Source organism: Mytilus californianus, unplaced genomic scaffold (assembly GCF_021869535.1).
Source record: "Mytilus californianus isolate M0D057914Y unplaced genomic scaffold, xbMytCali1.0.p SCAF_104, whole genome shotgun sequence".
Lineage (NCBI taxonomy): Eukaryota > Metazoa > Mollusca > Bivalvia > Mytilida > Mytilidae > Mytilus > Mytilus californianus.
Genome location: NW_026262587.1, coordinates 47,361 through 74,386, shown reverse-complemented (window position 1 = coordinate 74,386; position 27,026 = coordinate 47,361). Strand labels below are relative to the sequence as shown.

Here is a 27,026-nt window from a genome sequence, read left to right as displayed (position 1 = left end):
GTATATAATTTGTCTCAAATTTAGCCCAACAATGTTACTAGTGGATCTTTAACGCAAATTTGAAGATCTAACATTGTTGGGCTAAATTTGAGACGAATCAGTATATATTTAAGAACATCAGTTGTTCGACCTGCTAATCAAATGCGTTTTGTTAAAATATACTTTTTCACTTTTTTGGTCTTTTGAAAATGTTGTTTGTGCTGTATTTAGACCCCCCTACCAAGAAATTTGTTTTGCATGCACACGTATAAAAATTGCGGTTTTTATCCAACGCAATCATAGGTTTGAACGTTGTTTTCAATTTAGACTTGTTTATATTTTTTCGTTTGGGCTTGATGTATTATATTTGCCTTCGGGTTTATATAATCCGTTCATCCTATTTCGACTCTTCAAAATTCAAGAATCAATCCTAAATTGAGGTAAATTAACTGGCCTTCCAAATACCGTTTCGATTCCTAACATCACTGAAGAGACATTAATTGTCGAAATCCGGATATGGTGTACAAAATTTTGCACCTCATGTTTGCGGTATACCATCTTTTCCGCAAGTTTATTGTTTTCTGTTTGGTATTAAATTTATAATTAAGATCCATTTTGTTACATCTGGTGATCCGTTTATTTGGCAATCCCTATGGCAGTCAGCAGGGTTTAAGAACATCCGTTGTTCGACCTGCTAGTCAAATGCGTTTTGTTAAAATATACTTTTTCACTTTTTTGGTCTTTTGGAAAATGTTGATTGTGCTGTATTTAGACCCCTCTACCAAGACATTAGTTTTGCATGCACACGTATAAAAATTGCGGAGTTCTTCAAATCATGAAACCCAAACACTTGTTATGAATATTCGATGAGTGATTTAAATCAACGTATGACATTTAAACAGCTTCTTCCAGAGAAGCTCAGGTTTATGATTTTGATGCTGAGTTGAAGCAAAGGAGGGTGGTTGAAGATCTCAATACTTTATAGTAGCGTACAGATACCAATTTGACGCGGTTGCGTATTTATACATCCAACCATGGAAGTATAATACTTCCATCATCCAACAGAGTCAAACGGAGACCGCTTTTAGCATGGTTTAAATGCTGGGCGGGATGTCCAGAGTGACCAAATTGTTGTGCTTGTCAGGTTTATTGTCGTTCACTATATAAATGTCTCTCTAACCATTAACGGGAAAGAAATTTGTTTACGGTTGGATTTGTTGATAATAATTTCACATCCGTAAAAATCGAATAACTGATATTCTGTTTTATTTCTCCAAATATTTAGAACAATTTGACAATAGTCCATGCTTTCTATTCATTTTTTTAAGAAACGGATGCCTGTAACATATTTTAATTGCTCATCAAGTTTCACACGTTTCTGTAAATTTTACTTTTCCAGTGAAGACTTCATCTTTTAATATTTACTGTGAAAGTTTTGTGTATATTTAGATATATATTTAGCTATGTTGAAAGACGTAAATAATGTCAAATCATAAAAATACAAATTCAGTTTAAGTCTCCAAGAAAACTTGTAAGATTTCCGCTGCTATTTTTGCTAAATGGGTGCAATTTGGGTACTGTGACTTTATATCAAATCTTGGACTAATATATAAATGTCATAAATGTATTAGTCCCAGATTAAATCATTACAAATAGAAATCAGAGACATATCATATGTCTCTGTAGAAATAAATTAGAAAACTTGACAATATTATGAATTCATTTCTTATCAAAATTTCATAGAATATTCGCCAATATTAGTTGTTTATTATGATACTTTTAAGACTTTTTTTAATTAGAATTTGACTATTGAATTTGACATTACACTGGGACTAATGTACACTGAGGATTTGAGGCCTTTGTATCACTTCTGGAACAAGGGAAGTAACTCTAAAAATTCAAACAAGATGTCTGCGCCCATGTAGAAAATATGAACATTTTCATTATTACCATTATTATATTTTCCACGTTGCTAGCATATTCTGTTTTTCTTAGAAGTTTCATATCCCCGAAGAAAATATTGAACGACATATCTTCACACGAAAATGTTTTTCAAAAGTTGCATACAAATGATATTTTGCATCCAATATCAAATGTGTATGAACAAATGTTTTCAGAAATGCTATATGAAAAAGTAGTTATTGTGTTAATTGATGCACTAAGAGTTGATTTTGCCGGAGGTAATCAAATGCCATTTCTTCAAAGTAGAAAAGAACTAGCTGGAATGAATTCATTTGTGGCCATAGTTAAACCTCCAACTGTAACATTACCAAGAATAAAGGTGTGTCTGGACATCATTTATACTGAGCATTTATACTCTTTCACAATCTTTTCTTAGGTCAATTTAACAGATACTTGTATATATATTGTAATTTCGCTTGTCAAGTTTACTGTCCCTAAAATTTGTTTTCCTAGCTCAGTCATGTCAGTTATATATTGACTTTATTGTCATATATGGGTAAAATTATGTAAACTTGTCCAATTTGCTACAGTACACTTGGTACAGGTAAACCAAATTAAGTTTTTAAATATCTGCATAGATGATACATTTACGATGTCACTATGCTTGTGTTATTACATCACAGTTAGAGTTGATAGTTAAATGATATTATTTACCCTGATTGACCAGAAAAATAGCCTTTTAATAAATTTTGTAGGGAAAAAAAGGATCCTAAAATCACACCTCCTCTTTGCATTAAATTTAGTAATGCCAAAATATTCAAATGATGAACAACAATAAAAGCGCTGTTCCATTGCTTTTTGTGTTTTTTGCTGTGCACATATGGATTTTGTGTCATGGATGAATACATACACCATATCCTTTCCTTTCTATTAAAAAATCTCTAAAGAGGACTGGATATTCTCTTTATCATAAATCCTGGTAGTCAGACTTTGAAGGGAATTGAACCAAGATTAACTTTGTGATATCTTTATTCCCCCAAAAGTGAAATTTTCTTTCAAATTTTGTATTAAAATCTGTCCTCAAATTAAGTACATTTATAAAGAGAGTTTATTTCCCTTTGGCATTCAAAATCTTACTTCTATTTTTTTTTTAAATTCATTTCTTGAATCATAATCTGATAGTGCTGGTTGGACAACAAAGCAACAAAGGGTAAATATGAGATTTGAAAAATATATATATATATATATATATCAATTTCTGAGTGGCAGGAATGAGCATAGCTGGGATAGGTAACTATTTTCAGCTTCTTGATATATGATGAGGTCGAGAATTTAAGATGAAATAAATGCATCAGCTATTTGTCAAATCTATTTTAAATTAATTCATGAAATAGTATAATCATGATAGCTATAGATATCATATCACAAGCTTGTTGGAAAAAATCTTTATATTTATAATGAATACTATTATATGTACATGTGTAGTCACATTTTTGTACTTCCAGCATTTACACTAATAAATAGTTCTGTTTAAATCAACAGATATACAAGGTAGCTTATCCTGACTCGTTGCTAACAAGTAATTAATCTCTAAACTGGTTTACCTATGGACCATATCTCAGATGGAAATGAATAGGAAGTGTGTCTATCATGTCTATTGATAAATATAATATACAAAATTACAAAATTATAGTAATGAGCTAACAATATTAAGCTCACTCTCTTTAAGACATCTGATATTTGATATATTATAACATTGCTCTCTTATGATTATTATAGTATTAATTAATGGGTGTTTTTATAATGGCCCTGTTATATGTCCAAGGTCTGTTTTAGTGGTTGAGTATACCCATAATGGCATGAGGCAATGTCATTACAGCCTCAGAGGCCATTATTACTGACCAAGGACAAATAACAGGGTCATTTTGAAAACACCCATTTCTTTAACACTTTTATTAACCAAACCGTCGATGTGTAATATTTAACCAAACCAAATCATTTTTTTTTGTGGTGAAATTGTATATATATAATTATGCCAAATGCAATATTAAAAAGAAATTTTAAAGTGATGTGATGGAATATTGTTTGATTTTGATTGATTTTTGGTGTTTTAACGCCACTTTTAAGCACCGCTTTTTGGCTATTTCGTGGCGGCCAGTTTTTATTGGTGGTGGAAGCCATAGTGCCAGGAGAAAACCACCGACCTTCGATAGGAAAACTGACAATCCTAGTCAATTAAGATTGGAATCGAGTGCAGCCGCACAAGCAGGGTTCGAACTCACAACCTCAGTGTTGACTGGCTAGTGATTACAGTAGTAACTACTTAGACCACTCGGCCACCGAGGCCCTATGTGATGGAATAACATGTAAATGTAAATAATATAGTTTTATTGTTGTCCTATTCAAAGCAATTTATGGCATACAAAGTACAAGGTTTCATTCTGTTTTTTTAAAACTCAAAATTAAATAAATTAATACACATCATGGAATGTATTATAAATTGACAACTGGGTCAAATAAGATAAGTCATGATTCTTGGAAACTTTCAATTTCTTGATGTTTCTTTTCCCTAGAAATGTATTTGAATTTATAACAACTGAAAATCCTTCATAGCCCTGATTATTCATAATGGTCCTGTTTTTTCATAATGGCCCTGTTTATTCATAATGGCCCTGTATTAATGCCCTGTTAGTCTGTAATGGACTAGTTTTGCTTTTATTAATAAAGGGGCTGTTTCATATATACATAAATTGATAATGCACTAAACTGGTTAATAATGTCTTATTATAGAAAAGAACTTGGAATAGTTGAGCATGAGATAATATTCAATTAATATTTTTGAAAATATTCTTAATTGAAATATCTTTTTTTGTTGTTTTGCATAGTCACAGTTTACAAAAGGTCTTCAACAGCAAGCTAATTAAAACTATTATTTCCTTAGAGGACTTAAGTAGCACAATTTTTTTTCTGGAAACAAATATATTGTACATGTTATGCCATGTTTTTGATAAATTTAGGGGTAGGGAAACTGAATCCGTTAACATCTCCTTCCAAATAAAAAGTTACAGAATGCCACTTAGCATCAAAGGTTTATGTGATTACATATAATAGTATATGTGTTGAACTGCTTTGTAGGCATTGACAACTGGCAGCATCCCAGGGTTTGTAGATGTAGTTATGAACTTTGGTTCTTCATCCTTGACAGAGGACAATGTCATGACACAAATGAAGCATCATGGGAAAAGGATGGTATTTTATGGAGATGACACATGGCTTAATCTATTTCCTGACCATTTTGTCAGATATGAAGGGACAACTTCATTCTTTGTAACTGACTATACAGAGGTTTGATTAATCATTATTTAGTTTTATTTACTACAATTATGTTTCAATATTCTCCATAGTAAGTTATCCCTGTCACAATTTAGCAGTTGTGAAGTTTAAAATCAGCATGAATAAAACACAGAAAACAACTGAAATTACCTTGTGAACTTTCTATGTAAATCAAATGAATTAACTAATACAAAATATGATATTGAAAGAAAATATATAGGAAAGAAACATCGATGAACATAAAAAAAAGTATAGCTTAGGGGGAGGGGGGTTGGTGTTAAGTTTTTTGGGAATCTGTATGCAAATTTGTTGAAAAAAAACCTATTAATTGATATATATTTTAAATGAAATGTATAGTTATGAAAAAATTTAACAAAAGCTTATATGCCTACTAAGTGTATATGGGCAAAAAAGATATGGCTTACAGTATACTTGATTCTTGACTTTATATTGTATGATTTATGTGAACTAAATATAACTCATTTGCATGATTACAGGTTGATAATAATGTGACACGTCACCTTGAAAAAGAGCTCTCTGAACTTGATTTTGAGGTGATGGTATTACACTATCTTGGACTTGACCACATAGGACACATAGCTGGTCCTTTCAGTCCACTCATAGGTCCAAAACTAAAAGAAATGGATGATATTATTAGAAACATTTATCAGGAATTGAGTAAGGTATTGTTTATATATCATAAAAGTCAATCAATCTATTGTACTATCATTTGAAACAATAGAGAGAGAAGATTACAAAAGGTTTTTATTTTTTTTATATGAACACATGTACTGGTTTTCTGCAGATTACAATAAATATTTCTCTTGAGATAACTGTTAATTCAGAAACATTCTACTAGTATATGTTTGATTATTACAGTAGTGGAAAAGGATAGGTTTGGAAACAATAAAAACTCGCATTTTAAATTTTGATACTGTATGCAACATTTCCTGAAATCTTAATAGTTGATCTCATATTTTTATACCCCCATTCTAGGAGATTATATTGAATTATATAGTTCCTTAGTCTGTTCGTCTAATAAGTATTTCTATCATACTCTTCTCAAAAAAAACTAAACATAATGACTTCATATTTGGTCAGCATTGCAGCTTGACAGTGATGAATCGTAATATGTGAGCACTTTTTGTTGTCAGATACCAACTTCCTCTTTGCAGATACTTTGATTTTTCAATATGATGAAAGAAAACATATATTTTTATCACGCTTTTCTCAGGAACCACAATATTTTTTACAAGAATTTGTCATCAAAAAAACAATTAAAATTTATTCAGTAATTGAATTTGTTCAAACATTAAATAAAATACTAGTATTAGAATAAAATGGTAGGCAATATTTCTTTCCCAGAAGGATGTACCCAGTTTAGTCATTGTTTGTGGTGATCATGGTATGAGTGACCAGGGTGGACATGGAGGAGCTACTGAGAGTGAGATAAAGGTACCAGTTATATTCCTTAGAACAGGAGTATTAAGTCCACAGAAGAAAAAGAGAGGTATTAATAGCAGGCGAATTGATAATTATCTACTTTCAACAAATGATTGATTTGTATTTAATGGGAATAAAAGAAGAATAAAAAAATATGTGACAACAAGACAGCAATGCAACAACAACACTGTAAAGCTTAGAAAAAACTTCAGGATTAACATAAAGACTTTAAAAAAATACAGATTTTCCATACTCATTGTCAAGCATCAGTTTTCCTTATCAAAACATGTTGTGAATTAATATAACAGTGCCTACTAAAGATCTGTAATAAACACTATACATCTCAATGACTGCAAAAGGCTTCTGGCTTTGAACAGGCAAATAAACATGTTCACTTTACTTATTGATTAGTTCATCTTAAAGGATTCTATATGAATAAAATCTTATTTTAAATTTCTACACTGAAAAACAAAGTAAATCTGGAGTCTGAAAGGATGGTGCATACAACTCAAATGTGATATTATATAAATAAGACATAGTTGAGAGGGTGATAGAGCAGATTGTTACCCCGAGAAAACATTGTCAACTGAGGCGAAGCCAAGGTTGACAATGTCTTTTCGAGGGGTAACAATCTGCTCTATCACCCTCTCAGGTATGTGTTATTTAATTTTATTATACTGAATGTTTTGTTATTACTGTCGTTCAAATTTCAAATTCAAAGTAATAAACTATGACGTCTTGTACATAACAACCATCCGTATTTAATAAAGCGCACACTTGATCAAGCGTCTCCATGAAGGGTACTAGAGTATTTGCCATAGGATAGAGTTGTATTTATTAAAGCGCACACTTGATCAAGCGTCTCACTGAAGGGTAATAGAGTAAATTAACACCCTCGTATTAGACAATCAAAATATGGCATTTAAACGTGAAGTATAATAAATATAAAATGTATGATGTCTTGTAATATAGTATTATTAACTGGCTGTTTCTGTATTGGCCCTGTTATAGATTCGAGGTTAGCTGTATTGGACCCGAGACTCGAAGAGTCGAGTGCCAAATTGGCAATACAGCTGATCGAGAATCTATAACAGGGCCAATACAGAAACAGCCAGTTCATAACACTTTTATTAAATGATTTTAATTCTTTTAATTAGAATAAACTTAGAAACTTACTGGAAGAAGATACAGCATTTCATACCTGAACTTGTCTTTTCGCATTCACATCCATGGATTTTTTGTCAACATTGTCAGATGTAATTTCTGATTTCTTGTCCAAGTACTTAATATTATGCTATTACTATTCATTTTATCTAGCAAATATAAAGTAGCTGGGAAGAATAAATCAGACAGTTTAACTATTCTTACTCTTGGATCGTCTGCGTTTTGATGATTGATCAACGGAAATGAAACAGTGTCAATAATCAAAAGTCGTACTCGAAAAGGCTGTGAAATATTTTCGTTTCAAGACTTCAAGACGCTACAAAACACTGAACATCATTTAAACTTTTTATTTTAGGATTTTAGTTCAAAAAATATAATACAAATGTTTTTTATGCATAACGATACGTCTAAAGTTAAGTAAGGCGTAAGAAAATTGAAACCGGAAGTGAACGTCCTGATGTTTTTTATGCATAACGATACGTCTAAAGTTAAGTGAGGCGTAAGAAAATTGAAACGGAAGTGAACGTCCTGTATTAGCCCATGGGCAAATACAGCTTTTTTTTCGTATTGGCCCTGTCTGAAAAGCAATATTAACTCTTGATTTATATCGACAGGGCCAGAAACTTAATTTGATTTGAGTACTAAAATGATTATATTTTTTACAGATATTCCTGATCGTGAAATTGAACAAATTGATTTAGCACCAACATTGTCCCTACTGTTAGGAACACCTATACCAAAGAATAATCTGGGAACTGTAGTAACAGATGTATTTACTGGTTATAATATACAGCAGAAGCTTGTAGCATTGATGGTCAATGGTCTCCAGGTATCAGAAGTTTTACAACATAATGTTGCAGACTATGAATTAGGTATAGTAAAAACAAACATTAGGGAAAGTGGGACAATTTTTCACTTAGAATTGACATGAAATGTTTATTTAAATCTTGTACAAAAATCTGAAAAGGAAACAGTTTTTTCTTATATTGCTTGTTTACTCAGGGCACTTCTCCAGCAATGAAACCTAACATCCGTAAAACTAGTTGAATGGATATAAAATATGGAAATGTCTTAAAATACAATTATACAAACAAATGCAATTGAACAAGCAAACAAGCAGTCTTTTTTTAATAGTTTACTTAAACTACACTAAAAAACATAACATATACATAATGAAATAATTTTTGTAATGTAAAATGATGGCTTCAACATGCTTAATATTTAAATTTTAAAGTTCTGTTAAGTTGTTTCATTCGATATTTACTGTACCCCTTGACAAAGACTAACAAAGATAATGAGTCTTTGTCAAATTTTTATTGATTTGTGCTTTTTTATACTTTGTTACTTTTTAACTTGGTAGTTTTATCATTGACTATTAGTTTATATTCAATATAATGTACTTGTTGTAATTCAGTTTTCCTACCTAAGGTCTGTGGTTCTCTCTTAGCACTCCAGCTTCCTCCACCATTAAAAACTGACTGCCACGAAATAGCCAATAGTGCTGAAAGTGGCGTTAAACACCAATCAATCAATCAATTGTATGACCCCACTTGAGCTATTGTACCAAGATAGAAATTGTTGTGCTGTTGTTGTTGTCTGGAGAAGGACACTTTGGTTTTCAGTTTCTTTACTTTTGTTCTAGTCGACAAATTCTTCAGAATTTGTAATTCTATATTCATTTGTACAAATTAAAAGATGGTTTATATTTTGAGAATTCTTGTTTCATTTATAGGGAATAACAGGGTCTGTATTTTTATATGGTTTGTCTCTTTGAATTCCTCAGTAGAATTTTGTTTTCTTAATTTTGCAAAAAAAATTTATGTGACTGATGGTTTTTTAGCTACAATAGACCAAGTATACTTTGTTTGATTCTGAATTTGATGGGAATTTGTCAAGCTTGATTCCTGTTTGCAAAGACTTTCAGATATGTTTGAAAAAGTAGGGTACATATCAGAAGAATGAATTGAAGAGGCAATTGTTTCGTCTCTTTATGCTTGCAATGGACTCATTATAGCAGTATTCACTTTTGGAAAAGAAAAAAAATATTGCCTTTGTTGCTCAGTGTCTATGCAATAAAACTAGTTGTATATAGTCAGTTAGGGGTCCATGAATAATATGTAGTCTTTGAACTGTTTATAAACATAAAACAATGTATAATACTTGTAGCGTTTAACATATATAAAATGTATAGTAATTGAAATGCATTTTGAATTGAATGCATGTTACTAATGAACTGGTAACATCTTTGGAAATATTGGGGGGGGGGGGGGGGGGGGGTAGGAGGGGGGATTTTAAGTCTTAGATTCAAATGTTTATCTACCTTTGTGTATGCCCTCAAGGTTCTAACAATCACACCTGCTGACATGAAAATTCAGGCACACTTGTCACCTGTTTACTTGTAATAAAAGTAGTTTAATTACCTGTAAATTGGCAAATGTCAAGTTTATCTGTCTGATAATTGTCTAACACTGATAAAGAATTTTAGTTATTACAGTAATCATAATTTTTTATACACACATTTTGACAGTTTCTGAAATAGTATTAAAATCAATAAAACAGTTTGTCTAAACAAATGTGTGAAAAAAAGTGAAGATTCAATTTAGTGTAGAAATAACACTTTGTTCTAAAAACATTTTGATGAAAATACTGTCATGTTGAATATTCTTTGGATGATGCAGATTAAAACTTAATTATGACCCTCCTTGAATAATATCCAACTAAACCCCATCACAAATGTAAACATTGTCTCTTTGCTTTTTGTGCAGAAATCATCTCTCTGTAGCTTTCATGGACAAAAAGGTTAAAAAAAAGTTCAGTATCTGTTTTTTGCAAAAAAAAAAATGCATGATGATTGTTTTCTGTTGTTTACTAGTAAACTCTTGCTCTGTTGGAGATTTATGACTGAGGTGTCAGATTCATAATATTTAAATTTTCTAGATCCATACAAGGATTTGTATAGTTAGATCTACCACTAAACAAATCCTTGATCCATACTTTGAGATTTAATTTTGTTTGAACTTTTTTTTAAATTTACAAGTATGGCTACAATTTAGAATGTTCTGCTACTCTTAAATTGATTACGATTTCAAGCTAATTTTGACCATCTGATTATAAACATTAAGTGTAACAGGGGTCTTTCACAAAAATATGTTTAAAGGTTTCACTTGTGAAATATTTCAGATAAAGGTTATCTGTTGTATACCAGAACACACAAATCATTTTTAACATGGATTAACAGCAACATGTCAATAGCTGTGAGTCTAGAACAAGGATTATCATTGAGGAAACAGTTTGAAGATTCTATAAGACTGATGTCATCAAAAGTGTCATCATCGATTACGCAGTATGACCTTTATGGATTGGTGGTTTCTATTGTTATGCTCTGGTTGGTAAGGATGTACATATACTGTAGATTGATTTGTTTACTAAATAATACATGATGGTTGGCGCCTTCAAACTTGTTTAACCCAGCCACATTCTGTATGTGCCTGTCCCAAGTCAGGAGCCTGTAATTATTACTTATTTACAATTCCATAATATTCCTATTCCATGTGAGAAATTAGCTGCAATTTTTAAACATCACTGAGACTCTTATGTGATTAGACTATAGGATTTTAATATGAAAAGTGATTATGAACATTCTAACTATGGATGCTGTCAAAAAGAAATATTTCTTGCAAAAAATAGTCGTTTTACTGTTCACTAAATTTTATTACAAAATAGAATCATGTGCATAACAGTGTAGCCGAGACCATTGATTGGCGCGCAAAAATATCCCATTGACTGGGTCAGATTAGGTGAACGTTCGTCTGTAACGCCCAAAACTCACGACTTATTTATTATAGACATTTAAACTGTGAGGTCACCAAAGGGTCTCAACGCCTAAATAAAATAATTCGAAAAAATAATCAGGAATAACCTTTGTGTTTTGATTTATATTGAATACTTACACTGAACTGCGGTCAAGCTTAGCGAAAGGTCGTGCAACATAATCAGTCAAACAAACTTTATTAGATTAACTCGTTAAGGAACGATCGTTTTCATTGGTCAATTCAAACCTTCGACCTCACACCTGCAAAAATAGAACACGCGTACTATAAAGCTGAATGGACTGATCAGTATTCACGTAGCCGATCAAGGTCGTTAAAAACTTCCATCGTCGTATTCCCGAACATGATTGTGTTCTTGATTATCGCATGGCAATTCTAGCTTTTATACATGTGCATGTAAAATTTTAAACTTTAATCTTAACAGTCACGTCGAAATATTTAATTCAACTGTCTCCTCTCAATTGGTCCTGGATTAAGGGAGCTACCATTTTATTTTGATTGGGGGTGAAGGACTTGGATGAAACATTTTGTCCTGCATTTTTTTTAGTTATTATCTCTGTCCTGTCTTTCTATTTTTCAGTCTGTTAGGTCCTGACTATATTTATTCGTTTATCCTGATTTTTTACATAAATCGTCATCCTGCCTTTTTTTTGTCAAGTTGGCCTTATCTTTTATTCAATGGACTTGATGAATTAACGTTGTACTTGAAATGAAACCGTACTTAACTACAAAAATAACCAAATTACATACTAAAGATATTGCTCGATTTTTATAGTAAATGGGTTTGTGTTATAAACTGTCATGTTCATTATTCATATTCTTTCATAAGTGATTTTTTTTCTGATTTAGTTTACTTGATTTTGAAAAAAAAATCCCGAAATTCTAAGTAAATTCAGAACATGTAACCAGCCATGCTTTGTTTAGAGAAAAAATGGAGATGGCAAACCATGGCACAGTGGAAGGAAATGTACTTTATTTACTCCAGCGATTTACTTTCTTAATTTATAATTAACTGTTTTGCTATCCTCGGTTGAAAATTATATATTGTAAATATTTAAATAGTTGCATAGAAAACAATCAGTTTTAAACAGTGTGGTTATTCAGTAAATGTATTGATAAAAGGTGACTCCATTTCTGAATGACCAAACGCTTAGCTTCTTTATTTTCGTTTTATAGCATGAAAACAATAAAAGAGGAATGTGCAACCCATCATAAATTTGAAATGGACCAGTATTATGAGATCCTTATTATAAGTAACTACGACATTGTCAGGATAATAACCTAGCGTCAATATGAAAGAAATTAAAGTGGTTCATACATTCATCCGTATAAAAGCGGCACATGTATTTTATTTTATCCTTATATTTTTCATAGTGCGGTACAAGTGCTGCATGCATAAAGAATATTACTTAACACAAATTATTAGTATAATATTTCGACCCCACTATTTGAAATTCACAAAATACTTATTTAATTATTTCGACCAAAAATCATTGTTTTTTACGTTCGTAGTAACGTAGTACATTCCATTGTCGGTCACCTGTGTCAATTCACGTGCACACAACAATGGTTGTTGTATTTAAATCTTTCGGCCAATGAAGTGAGACGTTACAAGTTGTTTGGTTGTGATACGCCAGAATGTTATCAATGAATTATCAATCGCTAAACTTGACTGCATTTCAGTGTAAATGTTCTTTACTTGTGTTTTCGTTATGTTTTGATAATCAATTTTTATGACATCGCACGTTCTTTCAACAAAAAAAAAAAAAAAAGGATTTAACTGGCTTTAAAAGTTACAATGCATGTGTTGATTATTATCTTTTTTTTCGGACGTCAAAGCGATTTAACAATTGCGGTTGCATGTCCAATTATGTCATCTTTTAACTTTTATCTGGTCAAAATTTTATTTTAGAACGAATGCATGATCAACTTTAAAAAGTGTGCGTACACAAAACATATAGACAAAATATACTTCTGTCCTGTCTTTTTCGTATTTGCAAGTTATTAGACAATAAAAAGGCTATTTGGATCAAGCCTTGTGGAATTTGCATTTACGTTTTTGAATAGGTAAAATGTATAGTTTGGTGAACTTTTCTGCTAACTACTATACTTGTGAAAAACCCTTGGCAACAGAAACATTTTCAGCTTTTTTTTTAATCGACCCAATTTACATAGTAATGGACTACTTCGTACATTTTATGATCGCAAATAAAATATGTATATAATATACTGTGCACTGTAGTTCGTATATATACTGAAACCCTTTGGCAACCCCACAGTTTAAATGTTTATAATAAATACGTCGTGAGTTGTGGGCGTTACAGACGAACGTTCACCTAATCTGACCCAGTCAATGGGATATTTTAGCGCGCCAATCAATGGTCTCGCCTACACTGTTTTGCACATGATTCTATCAAATTGTAAAAACACACACTTTACATTTCAAGCTCATTTAGGATAATAATTTTTGAAAAAGGGGGAAATGGCAATTAATGTCCAGTGTTCCAGCTTGAATCTCAGGGCAGAAGGGTGCTAGTCGTCTGAAAGGGCACTTTAGCACAATAACCCAGATTGTAAGGGCACTGTTGGACAGTGTATAAATTACCTTGCATATTGGTAGGCTCAGCTGGAGAACATTATAATTAGTTGTATATAAACCATATTCAGAAATTAATGTGTTCTTGATGTTGGTTCCAGTAAGAATTTTTTTATCAAATTATCATACCATGAAGCAAAGCATATCATTTTGATGTTAATCTTAGTCAAACTTGTTCATTTTATAAGGAAAATAATCATCATAAATTTCAATGTTTTATAACTTATACCAGTCTATAAAAATAAACAAGTAGTTTTGAAAGATGGAGTTATACATGCAAAATTGAATTTTTAATGTATTTAAATTATCTACATTTAAAAAACTTGTTCAGACATATAGTATATATGTTATTGAAAGTTACTTATTATCATTTAAATTATGACAAAAAAGTAAATTTAAGTGCACACCAAAGTGCCCCCAAGTAAGGAGTTTTAAATATATATAAAAGGTGTGACAGGAGATGATCATATTATATTGATATATTGGACCTTTATCGGGACTCCGGGATCGGGTGTTTTTAAGCTCAGGATTTCAGGATTGATCCTTTCGGGATCCGGGAATTCTTTTTTCGAATATCGGGACGTCGGGTTTTAAATTTTTTTAAATTCGGGACTTCGGGATTCCATGTTTTTAAGCCCGGGATTTTGGGATCAGGATCCCTCCTACCCCCCTCATTCTTACTAGCTCATATGACAAAAATCTTTTGTCACAAATTTCATTCTATATTAGCTCTGGTTCAGTTTGAATTAGTTTTGACTAAATAGTCTTTACCGGTAGATAGAAATACCATTTGTTGTCCTTCTAATATATCAATAATGTCAATATATATGTTCCTGCCTGGTCACAGTAAGAAGACAAGACAGAGAAAATGCTAAAAATGGTTTTATTGCCTTTCTAAAAATTATTCTAGAAATAGAGTTTTGTTTTGTTTGAGTAGACTACGAATCCTATTTCCATTGAATTATTTAGTCAAATTTGTAATAAGGTTGACAGAACATTGAATATTACAAATTGCACAAATTACAGAGTGTTTGTGTAAATCGGAATCAGACTAAGTGAAAAACATGTTGTTTTCCAGATTTTGTCAACATGCAAAAAAAAAGAATCCCAACAGACTTACCCTATTTTTAATAGAGACTAGAGACTGGAAGCAGACATATAATATATTTTTGGCCTTATCTTCTGAACTATCGAAAAAAATTATAGTTTTGAGTTATAAGTAAAGCAGGCGAGACATTTCAGCATTTCAGTACTCTTGTTTAAACATTTTTTACAGATTTTATTTACATTAGTCTCCATGGACAGACACAACAGACAAGAATGGTTTTCATGGCAGGCGTTCCTTATTGTATTGCTCATTGGTACATTTGGTCACATGACAGTTTGTACAAGTGATTGGATTCATAGTGACCTACTTTGTGATTCAACGGTCGCATCAAGAGGAATTCAGCTAAGCATGCTGGGAATATTTGCTGTGATGATGACCTGTGTTATATACTCAATTGTTGGTGGCTCTGTACTTATCACCTTATTTTCAACTTTTAAGGTATTAAAAGACAAGTATTAAGACAAATTTAAGAATGTTTTTTTGCCAATTTTATGTGCTTTCTATACAAATGTTCACCTATTTTGAAAGAATTCAATTAGTGATATATCAGAAAATAACAGAGATAAATGCATTATTTTGAATAACAGTTACAGTTTAACAAGCCAAAGTTGTATGCAAAATTTTACCAAAATCTGTGACATTGCCAATTTACTGTTCCTTGACCTTAATAAGCATTTTACAAATGTAATGAAGACTTTCATATTTTAAAGTGACAAATACAACATTTTTCATACAAATTAAAATCAAGTGAACTTAATTAAACACCTGTATACTGAACACTTTCAACCTAACTTTTATGAACTTTTCTCAAATTCTTCAAGCATTAATGATTTAAACGTGTTCTGAACCATGGGATTGATAATTTTGTACACAATCTATTACTCTTCTTTTAAATTTATTTATCAAATGTGGATAAATTATAATTAATTAGGTATTGTGGTAAAATTTACATATTACTGTAGACTTAAACATATAACATTGCTGCTGATATCCTAAAATATCTAGTAGTTGTATGAATTTTTTATGCCCCCGCCGTGGCGGAGGGGGCATTAAGTTTTACCCTTGTCCGTCTGTACGTCCGTATGTATGTCCCAAAATTGGTTTCCGTTCTCTAACTTTAGTTAACCTCAACCAAATGTTATGAAACTTATACACAATGCTTATTACCACAAAACACAGATCACGTTTGAATTTTGGTGGCGTCACTTTTACCTTTCTAGAGTTATGCCTCTTTACAAATGGAAAAATTGCTGAATTTTTCATTTCCATTCTCTAACTTTAGTTTGCCTCAACCAAATGTTATGAAACTTATACACAATAGTTATTACCACAAAACACAGATCAAGTTTGAATTTTGGTGCATCACTGTTACCGTCTTAGAGTTATGCCCATTTACAAATGGAAAAATTGCTGAATTTTTCATTTCCGTTCTCTAACTTTAGTTTGCCTCAACCAAATATTATGAAACTTATGCACAATGCTAATTACCACAAAACACAGATCAAGATCGAATTTTGGTGGCGTCACTTTTACCTGTCTAGAGTTATGCCCCTTTACAAATGGAAAAATTGCTGAATTTTTCGTTTCTTTTCACTCACTTAAGTTTGCCTCAATTAAATGTTATGAAACGTATACACAATGCTTATTACCACAAAACTCAGATCAAGTACAAATTAAGGTAGCGTCACGTTTACAGTTCTTGAGTTATGTACCTTTTTAACGTTATATGCAAGCGGGGGCATCATCTGTGTCCCATGGACACATTCCCCATTTATTTTAATTTATGAAGCTCTTTTGTCAACATATAAATGTCTCCTAGTAAAGAAAATACAACCATCACCAGAATATTTCAGTTAATAATATCTAAAAATGAAAAAATACTTTTAAACATATTGATAAAGTATACCCTTCCAAAAATATATATTTTGATTATGGGGTCAACAGGTTAAAGGTCACTGTTTCTGAAACAAGAATTTTGTTTTTTAAAGTTGTATTGGGGAAGGTATCCCACTATGAATGTTAACACATATGTACAGGGTGAAAATTAGCAATACTAGTACATGTTTATTTGTCCCTCAAAGCATACTAGTATTTTAAACTCTTGAAAAACATGTTTTCTCTAAATAAATGTGCAGTTCTGGGAGCATCAGTTGCCAGTATCAGCTTTTTAATTGTTTGCATGTTTTTTTTTGTATAAATCAGGCTCTGGCTTTTCTTGTTTGAATTTATTCACATTTTGTCATGCTTGTACTTCTTATAACTTACTGTTTTGCTCATTGTTGAAGGCTGCAGTGACGTATAGTTGCTTGCATCCATGTCCTTTGGTCTCGTGTGGATAGTTGTTTCATTGACAATCATACAACATCTTATTATTATTTTAATTTATAAAAAATACAGAATTTAAAGAATTTTTAGTGAAATTTGATGACACATTTTTTTTTTTTATTTCAGATTAGGTGAAGTATATTCACACTGCAAATAATTTTCATTTATAAATGAAAACTCAAAAGAGTAAATAAATGTTTTATGATTAAAAATTCAGTGTTTAATGATTTGACAAAATAGATATATATGGAATACAAACAAACCAAAAATCCTGTTAAAACACACATCGCATTTAGTTAGTACCTAATACAGAAATATATATATTGTATTTGATTAGATAAAAACACAGTTAGCAAAATCAATATTCCAATGTTTGTTTCAGGCAATTTGCAGAGGAGGAAGTATATCTATATTGTTAAAGACTGGTACAGTTATACACACCTTAAGTTTATTATCTAGCAGTTTTGTAGAAGAGGAACATCAAACATGGTATTTTTTCATAGTAACCATTCATATTCTGATTATTAAAAATATGTTTGAACAGATTTTTCAGTCAAAACATGACAAAAATTTAAACACTTCTCAAAAAGAGAGCAGTCAATATGAAACTGAACCTGTTAAATATGACCTAAAAAGAGATTCATTGAAAGAATACCAGTTGCTGAATAATGATAATAATGTGGAGAGAGATTTTAGAGAAATCCAGCTGCTCCATTCCAAAATATACCATAATAAAAACAGTTGTATCAACGAAAAGCAAGTATGTATATCAAGGAAAGATCCCATTCCATCAAGGAGAAATATTGCCATGGTGATAGTGGTCTTGTGTTTGTGTCGTCTGATGAGAAGTTGGAACCAGACTGGAAATAAATGGCTGAACAATCCTGACATTGGTGATTGGTTGATCAGGTCGTATTATTATTTTTATATTAAAATATGTCTCTGTTACAAATTCATATCACCAAGCTTGGTCATATCTATAAATTCAGACAATTTTGCTTCATTTTAAAGATTGAAAAAACGTGACAGGATTATTGTCAGACTGATAAACTTTCAATTTAAATTCTGACAGCATTATTTTAAGATTGTCTAAAAGCATCAGAATGAATGCAATTGTTAACATGTTGTTCCCTTACCAAAGAAAGCTTGCATCAATTTACTTCCAACTTCATATTATTATAAAAATAAGGAGATGTGATATGATTGCCAATGAGACAACTATCCACCAAAGTTCAAATGAATTGGATGTAAGCAATTATAGACAACCTCACAGCCTTCAACAATGAGAAAAACCCATACCCTATAGTTGGTTATTTAAGGCCCCGACATGAAAAATATGAAATAATTCAATTGAGAAAACTAACGGCCTAACTTATAATAAAACACTTTACAAAAAACAAATATGACAGACATGAACCAACGAAAACCACTGAACAACAGGCTCCTGACTTAGGACAGGCACATAAAGAATATGGCAGGGATAAACGTGCGTGAGCGCTCACCCTCCCCATTCCTGGTACAGTGGTGTTACAGCAAAACAAGAATAAACTATTAAAATCAGTTGAAAAGGGCTTAACTTATCAGATCAATACAAAGCAGAAAACATCTAACAAAAACACAGACTGGACATAGCAGGGTATTTATACATCCCTAACAACAAAAAAGACACAAATTATTGTTTGGATTAATGAAAAAAGCTCTCATTTGATTTTGATAATTTTCTGATTTTTTATTCCAGAGTTATGGGACTTTAACCATCATATTTTAAAAAGCAATTTTTCACGTGTGGTGCCCAAGCTCAAATTTGCTTGGATCAATTTACTTCAAACTTGACATTGTTGCAGGAATTGCTGAAAAAAATCTTCTTTTGAATTTGAAAATTTTTGGTTTCGCTTTTATAAAGTTATGGGGCTTTAACCATTTTTAAAGAAAATTTTATACGCCTAAGCCTAAGGATATCCACTACAATACAATATTCCATTTCATTCTTGCAACAATTTCAAAAGGCATACAATGGGCATATTGCTTCTTGCATAGCTGAATTTTTATAGTAAACAATCAGTGCCCTAAATAATTTGAATGATTGCGCTGAAGTGCTGTTTCTGTTAACTAGCACCCTTCTACCCCAAGATTCAAGCTGGAACACTGTATACATTATCCCTGCTTTGGAAGTTTTCTGATAGAATTTTCATTAACCCCCTGTAATATTGATTTATATTATCAAACAAGGTACTTTTGACATGCATTTTTATGCTCCCGCTGTAGGCAACGGGCATTAAGTGTTACCCTTGACCATCTGTCCTTCTGTCTGTCTTTTTTCCGTCCATCCCATTTTCGTTTCCGCACTCTAACTTTGGTTTTCCAAATTTTATGAAACTCATACACAATGCTAAGAACGAAAACTTGCAGACAAAGTTTGAATTTGGGAAGCAAGTCACTTACTGTTCTAGAGTTATGCCCCTCTTAAATGTGGAAAATTGCAAAGCTTGAGCGGGGGCATTCATGTCCTCATACACATTCTTCTTTTATTTTATATGAATATTATACAATTTTACAATTTCTTTTATTCTGATCAGTATATTTATTTTAGTTAATTATATATGTAATGTATCTTTATTACAGACCAGAGAATGTATATTTGTTGTCAGTTATAGTGGCTGTGTCCATATTAGTAGTGTTCCTGTGTAAAATGATGTGGATGAGTATTGTACAACAGTTTATCTATAGTATAGGACTAGTGTGTGTCTATCTTCACAAATCTGCCAATGGATCCCTAGTTCAGATTTTATCTCCGTCCGATAAGTAAGTTATTTGATCTATCTTAAGTCATTAGTAATTTATAGATATGAGTTCTACCACACAATCCTGTTGATTACAATACTCATCCACTAGAGATAGTTTAAGTTATATTTTCAAACTTCAAAATGCAAGAATTTCAGAGCATTTTAGACTTTTAATATTTAGGTATTGAGAATGGTTAAATATAATGTTGGTGCAAACTAAAAGGATTCTGTATCAGGAATGCATAACAAACTTTAATAAAATTGATGTTAGACAAGCCATTATTTGCAAATAGATAAATTAATTGTAAATAATAAATTTTTCACAAAACTCAAGTAATGTCTTTTTCAATGACATAACAACTACATTTATCATGACATCATGGATCATAAACTAACTGTTTTTGATCTTGCAATAACCTCATCATTAAAAGAAGCATAATGTGAAAGTACTTTGTGGGTATCAATGTTTGTGGTAACGTAAATATGTAGATATCAGTTTCTTGAATTAAAATCCAATGAACATTATGCACGACAGCCATTAGATAATATTGTTCATATGACAAATAGCTTTGTCACAGTTTTTGTCTAATTATTTCATATTTGTTAAACTAACAATTTTTTTCAAACTATTAGCTTGTTGCATTGTCTAGTTAATATTTTCATAGAAACCACTTAATTTTGCAATCTGTCTATCTTAACTAAATTATGGGTAGAAACTAAATTATGATGTCTGGAGCAGCAAAACTTTAAAAGTTGTGAATGAATAATTTTCGGCATTATATGTTTATACCATGTCACTTTAATATCTTTATGTAGACATGTACCAAAGCAGATGATGGAAATATTATTTAATATGATGTTACTTTTATTTTTTACAGAAATGGATGTTTAGAAGCACAGATAGTGTACATATCTTTACTGTTGTACATTTTAGTATCGGTGTGGAAAAAATTTCAACAAGACAAAGAAAAATATTATAAAATTTCTTCTGAAGTACATACAGCATTTATTTTATTACTGCTGGTTTTGTCTAGACCTCATAACATTATATTGGTTGCCATGATGGTTGTACAAGATCTTTTGATAGAGTTGTATATCTGGCCAACTTTAAACAAAAATTCTATATCTGACTGGACTTTATATTTTCTCTGGATGGGCCAAGGAACATTTTTTTATCAGGTAAATTTCATTTACTATAGTGTAAAATATCATTACCCCAGAATGGGTTGCATTACCAATATCACACTTATTAAAACGATAAGAGATTATTAACAGTATCAAGTAAGTCACATGATATTTAAATAAAACTACCAGTATGTCTGCTGATGGCAAACTGGTTTTTATTTGCTTGTCATAGACGGGATGTATTAGGGTATACCATTATCCGCCTGTCTGTCAACACTTTAAATAATATCAAATTTGCTTTAACCGATTCTCATTTCATTTAAACACAACATTAGGATTGACAGAAGAAAACTCACTTTCGATTTTGAATATTTTTGGCTTTGTCATTCAAGAGTTAAGGAACTTGAACTGTTAAGATTTAAGGCATTTTTTCACATATTGCATATTAACTGCAGTATGCCTGGATTGATTTCCTCAAAGCTTTACAATATTGTTAGAATTGATAAAAGGAAGATTTCTTTTTTATTTGGCCCCGCTGTCACCGGAGGGGGCATTAAGTGTTACCCTTGTCCGTCCGTCTGCCATCCCAAAATTAGTTTTCGTTCTCTGATTTTAGTCTACCTTAACCAAATATTATGAAACTTATACACCATGCTTATCACCACAAAACACAGATCAAGTTCGAATGTGGGTGGCTTCACTTTTACTGTTTTGGAGTTATGTCCCTTTATATATGGAAAAATTGTTGAAATTTTCGTTTCTGTTCACTAACTAAATAGTTTGCCTCAACCAAATGTTATGAAACTTATACACAATGCTTATTACCACAAAACACAGATCCAATTTGGGTGGTGTCACTTTTACCGTTCTCAAGTTATGCCCCTTTATAACATTATATGCAAGCGGGGGCATCATCTGTGTCCCATGGACACATTGTCCAATTATTTAATTTTTTTTGTTAAATTCAATGGGACTTTAACTGCCAGATTAAACTAAATTTTTCACATGTTGTACCATATCTTGAGTTTGCTTAGATTGGTTTTTCTTGAAACTTTACATAATTGTTGGAATTGGTAAACATAACACAACATTTAATTTTTTTAAAACTGCTATATGTTATTCCAGAGTTATGGGACTTTGACCATCAGATAAATAAAAGTCATTTTTTAAAATATCTCTAGTATGTTTTAATCAAATAAAATGAAGACTCACTTTTGATTTTTAAAATTTATTGGTATGTCATTCCAGAGTTATGGGACTTGTTACACTCATATTTGATGCAATAGTTATACCCCTATTAGGGTATCCTCAATCATGCATGTTTTTCTACAAAGCCATTGTATTTGCTTTTGATTGAATGCCTTCTAAACATTCCATTTTATTATTTCAACATTTTCAATATGAACAGGGCCTAACATGCGCTCTTGGTGCAGCTGCTTCTTGTTCTATTTATATGATGATTTCATTAACAATCACCTTAGCACTATATTATTTAATATGCATAAGTTTTGTAAGATGTTATCCTGGATTAAAAGGATAAAATTAACAACAAGAATTTAGCTATTAAATGTTACATCAACTAGTATTACCAATAACTAATATATAGTTTTAAATTGTTTTATTCTAATTATTTGTAGGGAAATTCTAACAGCATTTCTACGGTGGATGTGTCAGCAGGTTACATTGGTCTCCATGATTACCAACCTATTATAGTGGGATGCTTGTTGACCGTGTCATCATATGGTGGAATTATTTTCTGGATGTTGTCATTGTTAAAACTTATGTATTTGAAAAGTCATCATTCTAAAGACAAAGACAATAAGTCAACAATTAGAAGGTAGAAATGTTTTAAAGGATTTTCTAAACAATTGAACGTTTTGGCTGACTATATGGTATGGGTTTTGGATAAGACAAGATCTACAAAAGAGGGGCAAAAGATACCAAAGGGACATTCAACTTCATAAGTAGAAAATAAACTGACAACGCCATGGCTAAAAAAGAAAAAGACAAACAGACAAACAATAGTACACAAAACACAACATAGAAAACCAAAGACTGAGCAACACGAACCCCCCGAAAAACTGGGGGTGATCTCAGGTGCTCCGGAAAAGTAAGCAGATCCTGCTCCACATGTGGTAGCCGTCGTGTTGCTCATGTTAATACAAACCCGGTAATAAGTCTAATTCCATAGGTCAAATGTTATTAAGTCAATATTGTCAGATGACAATTAGATCATAGGAGCTATTGCCCTTAGAAGAAGATTTTTACCCTTTTTTATGTGTTGAGCAAAAATGATTTAAGTTAAAGAGAAACTATTTAACTGCAAAAATGATCACTCAGACAAGATCTACAAATAGGTCAACAAAGCAGAAATTATAAGTCCTTTTCTTATAAAGGTTTTTGCCCTTGAATGATGATTTTTACCCATTTTATCATGATAAGAGAAAGAGAGAAACTTAAAACAGAAAAAATGATCAGCAATACAATACATGTATCAACAAAAACAGAGGTATTAGTTGTGAATTACATTTTAGTTTCAATTGGTGAAAATTCACATAGATCAAAGAGAGTGACACAGTTTCTTTAGAGCCTCTAGTTATGCTATGGATTTATATTTAGGTTCCTAATACTTATGTCTGGTATGATCTTGGCCAACATTATAATGATGAACGATTTATATTATTTTATTTGGTAACTACTTGGTACATCCAACAGTAGTTTGATAAAAAGTATCCTGTGTCATTTTGTATACCTTAGATGGTACAGGTAAAGCAGAAATCAGGTCATTTTACCCTTTCAAAATGTTATTAACTTCCAAACTGTTTTTATTTGCAGTGCAGGTTTAATCATAGTTTACCCTGTGGAGCTCTTAATAAAAAATGTTGTGCAGATAAGTGCTTCAATATAAAAAAAAACTCAAATAATACTAAATTAAAATCATAGTCATTTTTACAGCGGATAACCTTGAGGGCATTTTGGTGTTATGTTGACACAGATATTTCTACCCACGTGACTTGCGTTTTTGACTGATAACCGAATGTATTTTTTTTGCAAAATAACATTCCTTATCGCTTGTTATAAATTCATTTCTTCAATAAATACTCATGAAAATATTTTTTAAGAACATAAATAAATAATATGAAAATGTTTTGTCGTGAGAAATATATATATATAAGTAAAAAAATCCTTAATATTTATACACACGTACTGAAAAATTGTGTTTGTGGATGAATATCTCTTATCGCTTGTTATATATTAATTTCACCAATACATATTCATTAGTAGGCCACCATGTACTTGCATGTACTTGCACTGCACTATCATTAGAATAGTAGAATAGAATGATGGTATAAATGGATGAAAATTTGCCGGTAGAGTTATTAAGATGATCTGCTGTATATATAACTGTTGTACAAATATTAATATAATATATAGCAACAAACCAGATTATACTGATAATAAATGATTGTCCCATGATTATATCACTACAATATAATAATTATTACGGTGAGGTTGAATTCTCTGTCATTTCTTCTTCATCCACACAGGAACTTGTCTCAGAAAAAAAATCTATGTACCTTAACCTAACTTTCAGGTATAGATATATTTTATTTTTTCTGAGACAAGTTCCTGTGACTATCAACCAGAACTTGCGGTCATCCGATGTTCAGTACTTCAGTACTTTGATTATGAATCTAATGTTAGATGTTACAAAATTTTGGAAATTATCTTATATTAAGGAATATATCTTCCTCATGCAAAGCTCTGATTCCTTGCCCGGCTTTGGCTATAACTTTTTGTCCTTTTTGGTTTATAAGCTCTTCATTTTATAGTTAGCTTTAGCTTCCAAATTATTTGGCCATGATCATCACTGAAGAGACATTTATTGTCGAAAAATTGGTACCTTCAATGTTATTAGAGTCACTTCTAAATCTTTAATTTTTCAGGTTGAAGAACAGTTTGATGGAATGTGTCCATGTTGTATGTCTGTTCAGAGCACTTCCTTTATCAGTCTACACCGTATTAGTGACATTTATGAGATATCATCTGTTTGTATGGACAGTCTTTTCACCTAAACTTTTGTATGAAGGCATGTTAACAGTTGTATTGTCTGTGATATCCTTTATTCTGTTATTGTGCAATATCATTTTATAGATGAAAAATATATGCCATTTATTAATTTTAAAGGTGAAAAATATATGCCATTTATTAATTTTAAAGGTGAAAAATATATGCCATTTATTAATTTTATAGATGAAAAATATATGCCATTTATTAATTTTATAGATGAAAAATATATGCCATTTATTAATTTTATAGATGAAAAATATATGCCATCATTTTTACCATTCTATTTATTTGTTGTTTCAATACAGTGTACGAAGTTTGCGTGCCAATAATTCTTGTATGATTTGCATAATGAGGAATCCTTTATATTCATTAATTACAGACTTTCAACTAGTGATATTTGTGGCAGGTTTTTTTCTGTAGACTATATACTGAACTACTTTTGTTACCAAAAAAGACAACATGTTGGCTTGAATTACATAATACACATGGGATCCTTAATTGGAATGTCCCACCCTCTAAAATATCAATCATATTGACAAATTACTTATTAACATCAGTCTTACATGATTAAGCAGAAAACTTTGCTACACAACCCAATACACAATTCTTGACCTCATTAATGAATACACAAATGTATAATGTTAAATGTTTTTAAATGTATATAGAAATTATAGATGTAATCATTTATCTATTTCTTTTGATCTACACTTGTAAATTATGCCTGAAAGATAAAAATGATGAACAAGATCTACTTTTTTTCAAAAGAAAAGAAAAGAAAAGAAAAGACAACAATATTAATCAAGAAATAATTCTTTCATGCCATGCTCTGCTCAATTTCACATGGGTAGGCATTATATTTGTCAGTATCTTTATACCGAGTGTTAGCGAGGTGTAAAATGTTGACAAATATAATGCCTACCCATGTTAAAATGATCATAGAGCATAGCATGATAGAATTATTTCGATTCTAATAGGACAATTTTGAATTTTTGTACTTGGATGCAGACCTATAATACATGCTCAAAAGGCAGCCATTTTGATTTGATGAACCAAAAACCTTATAGAAAATCAACAGTTTAATGATAAAAACAATGAAGATACATTTAAACTTACTTTTAGAATTACAAATGAAAGTGAACCAACGCCTGGTGAATCTGTAGTACGGTAGAGTCCCTGAAGTGGATACCTGGGGTATGCAGGGTTGTTATGATAAAGCACATAAAATGTAGAAAGTCTTATAACAACAACACTTTAGGGACTGCTGCATAAAATTTATTGATCATGGCTTTGTATCCAAAGCAAAAGAAGAACGTCATATAAGAATTTTGTAAATATACAGAAATTCAAGTAAGGTCTATATTTTAGTT

The 27,026-nt window shown here is 31.3% G+C and overlaps 1 protein-coding gene across 2 annotated transcripts; it reads left to right on the top strand.

The window, feature by feature from the left end:
- Positions 1-105: 105 nt before the first annotated feature.
- LOC127719213 (GPI ethanolamine phosphate transferase 2-like) lies at positions 106-26,404 on the top strand. Of its 2 annotated transcripts, XM_052225230.1 has the most exons (12): positions 106-2,260; positions 5,017-5,226; positions 5,712-5,897; positions 6,580-6,724; positions 8,487-8,693; positions 11,002-11,210; positions 15,524-15,793; positions 18,063-18,589; positions 20,303-20,482; positions 21,342-21,642; positions 23,226-23,425; positions 25,536-26,404. In XM_052225230.1, the coding sequence occupies exons 1-12, from the start codon at positions 1,910-1,912 to the stop codon at positions 25,741-25,743; spliced, it is 2,994 nt and encodes a 997-aa protein (XP_052081190.1). In that variant the 5' UTR covers positions 106-1,909; the 3' UTR covers positions 25,744-26,404. The 2 variants fall into 2 exon arrangements, with proteins under 2 accessions (XP_052081190.1, XP_052081191.1); XM_052225231.1 differs by lacking the exon at positions 106-2,260 and having other exon boundaries at positions 2,277-5,226.
- Positions 26,405-27,026: the final 622 nt, after the last annotated feature.

Excerpts from the sequence above, each read along its gene's own strand:
- LOC127719213 (XM_052225230.1), top strand. The coding sequence starts at position 1,910 with ATGAACATTTTCATTATTACCATTATTATATTTTCCACGTTGCTAGCA. Across the intron at positions 5,227-5,711 it reads TTGTAACTGACTATACAGAG|GTTGATAATAATGTGACACG; the intron begins GTTTGATTAATC and ends GCATGATTACAG. Across the intron at positions 23,426-25,535 it reads AATAAGTCAACAATTAGAAG|GTTGAAGAACAGTTTGATGG; the intron begins GTAGAAATGTTT and ends TTAATTTTTCAG.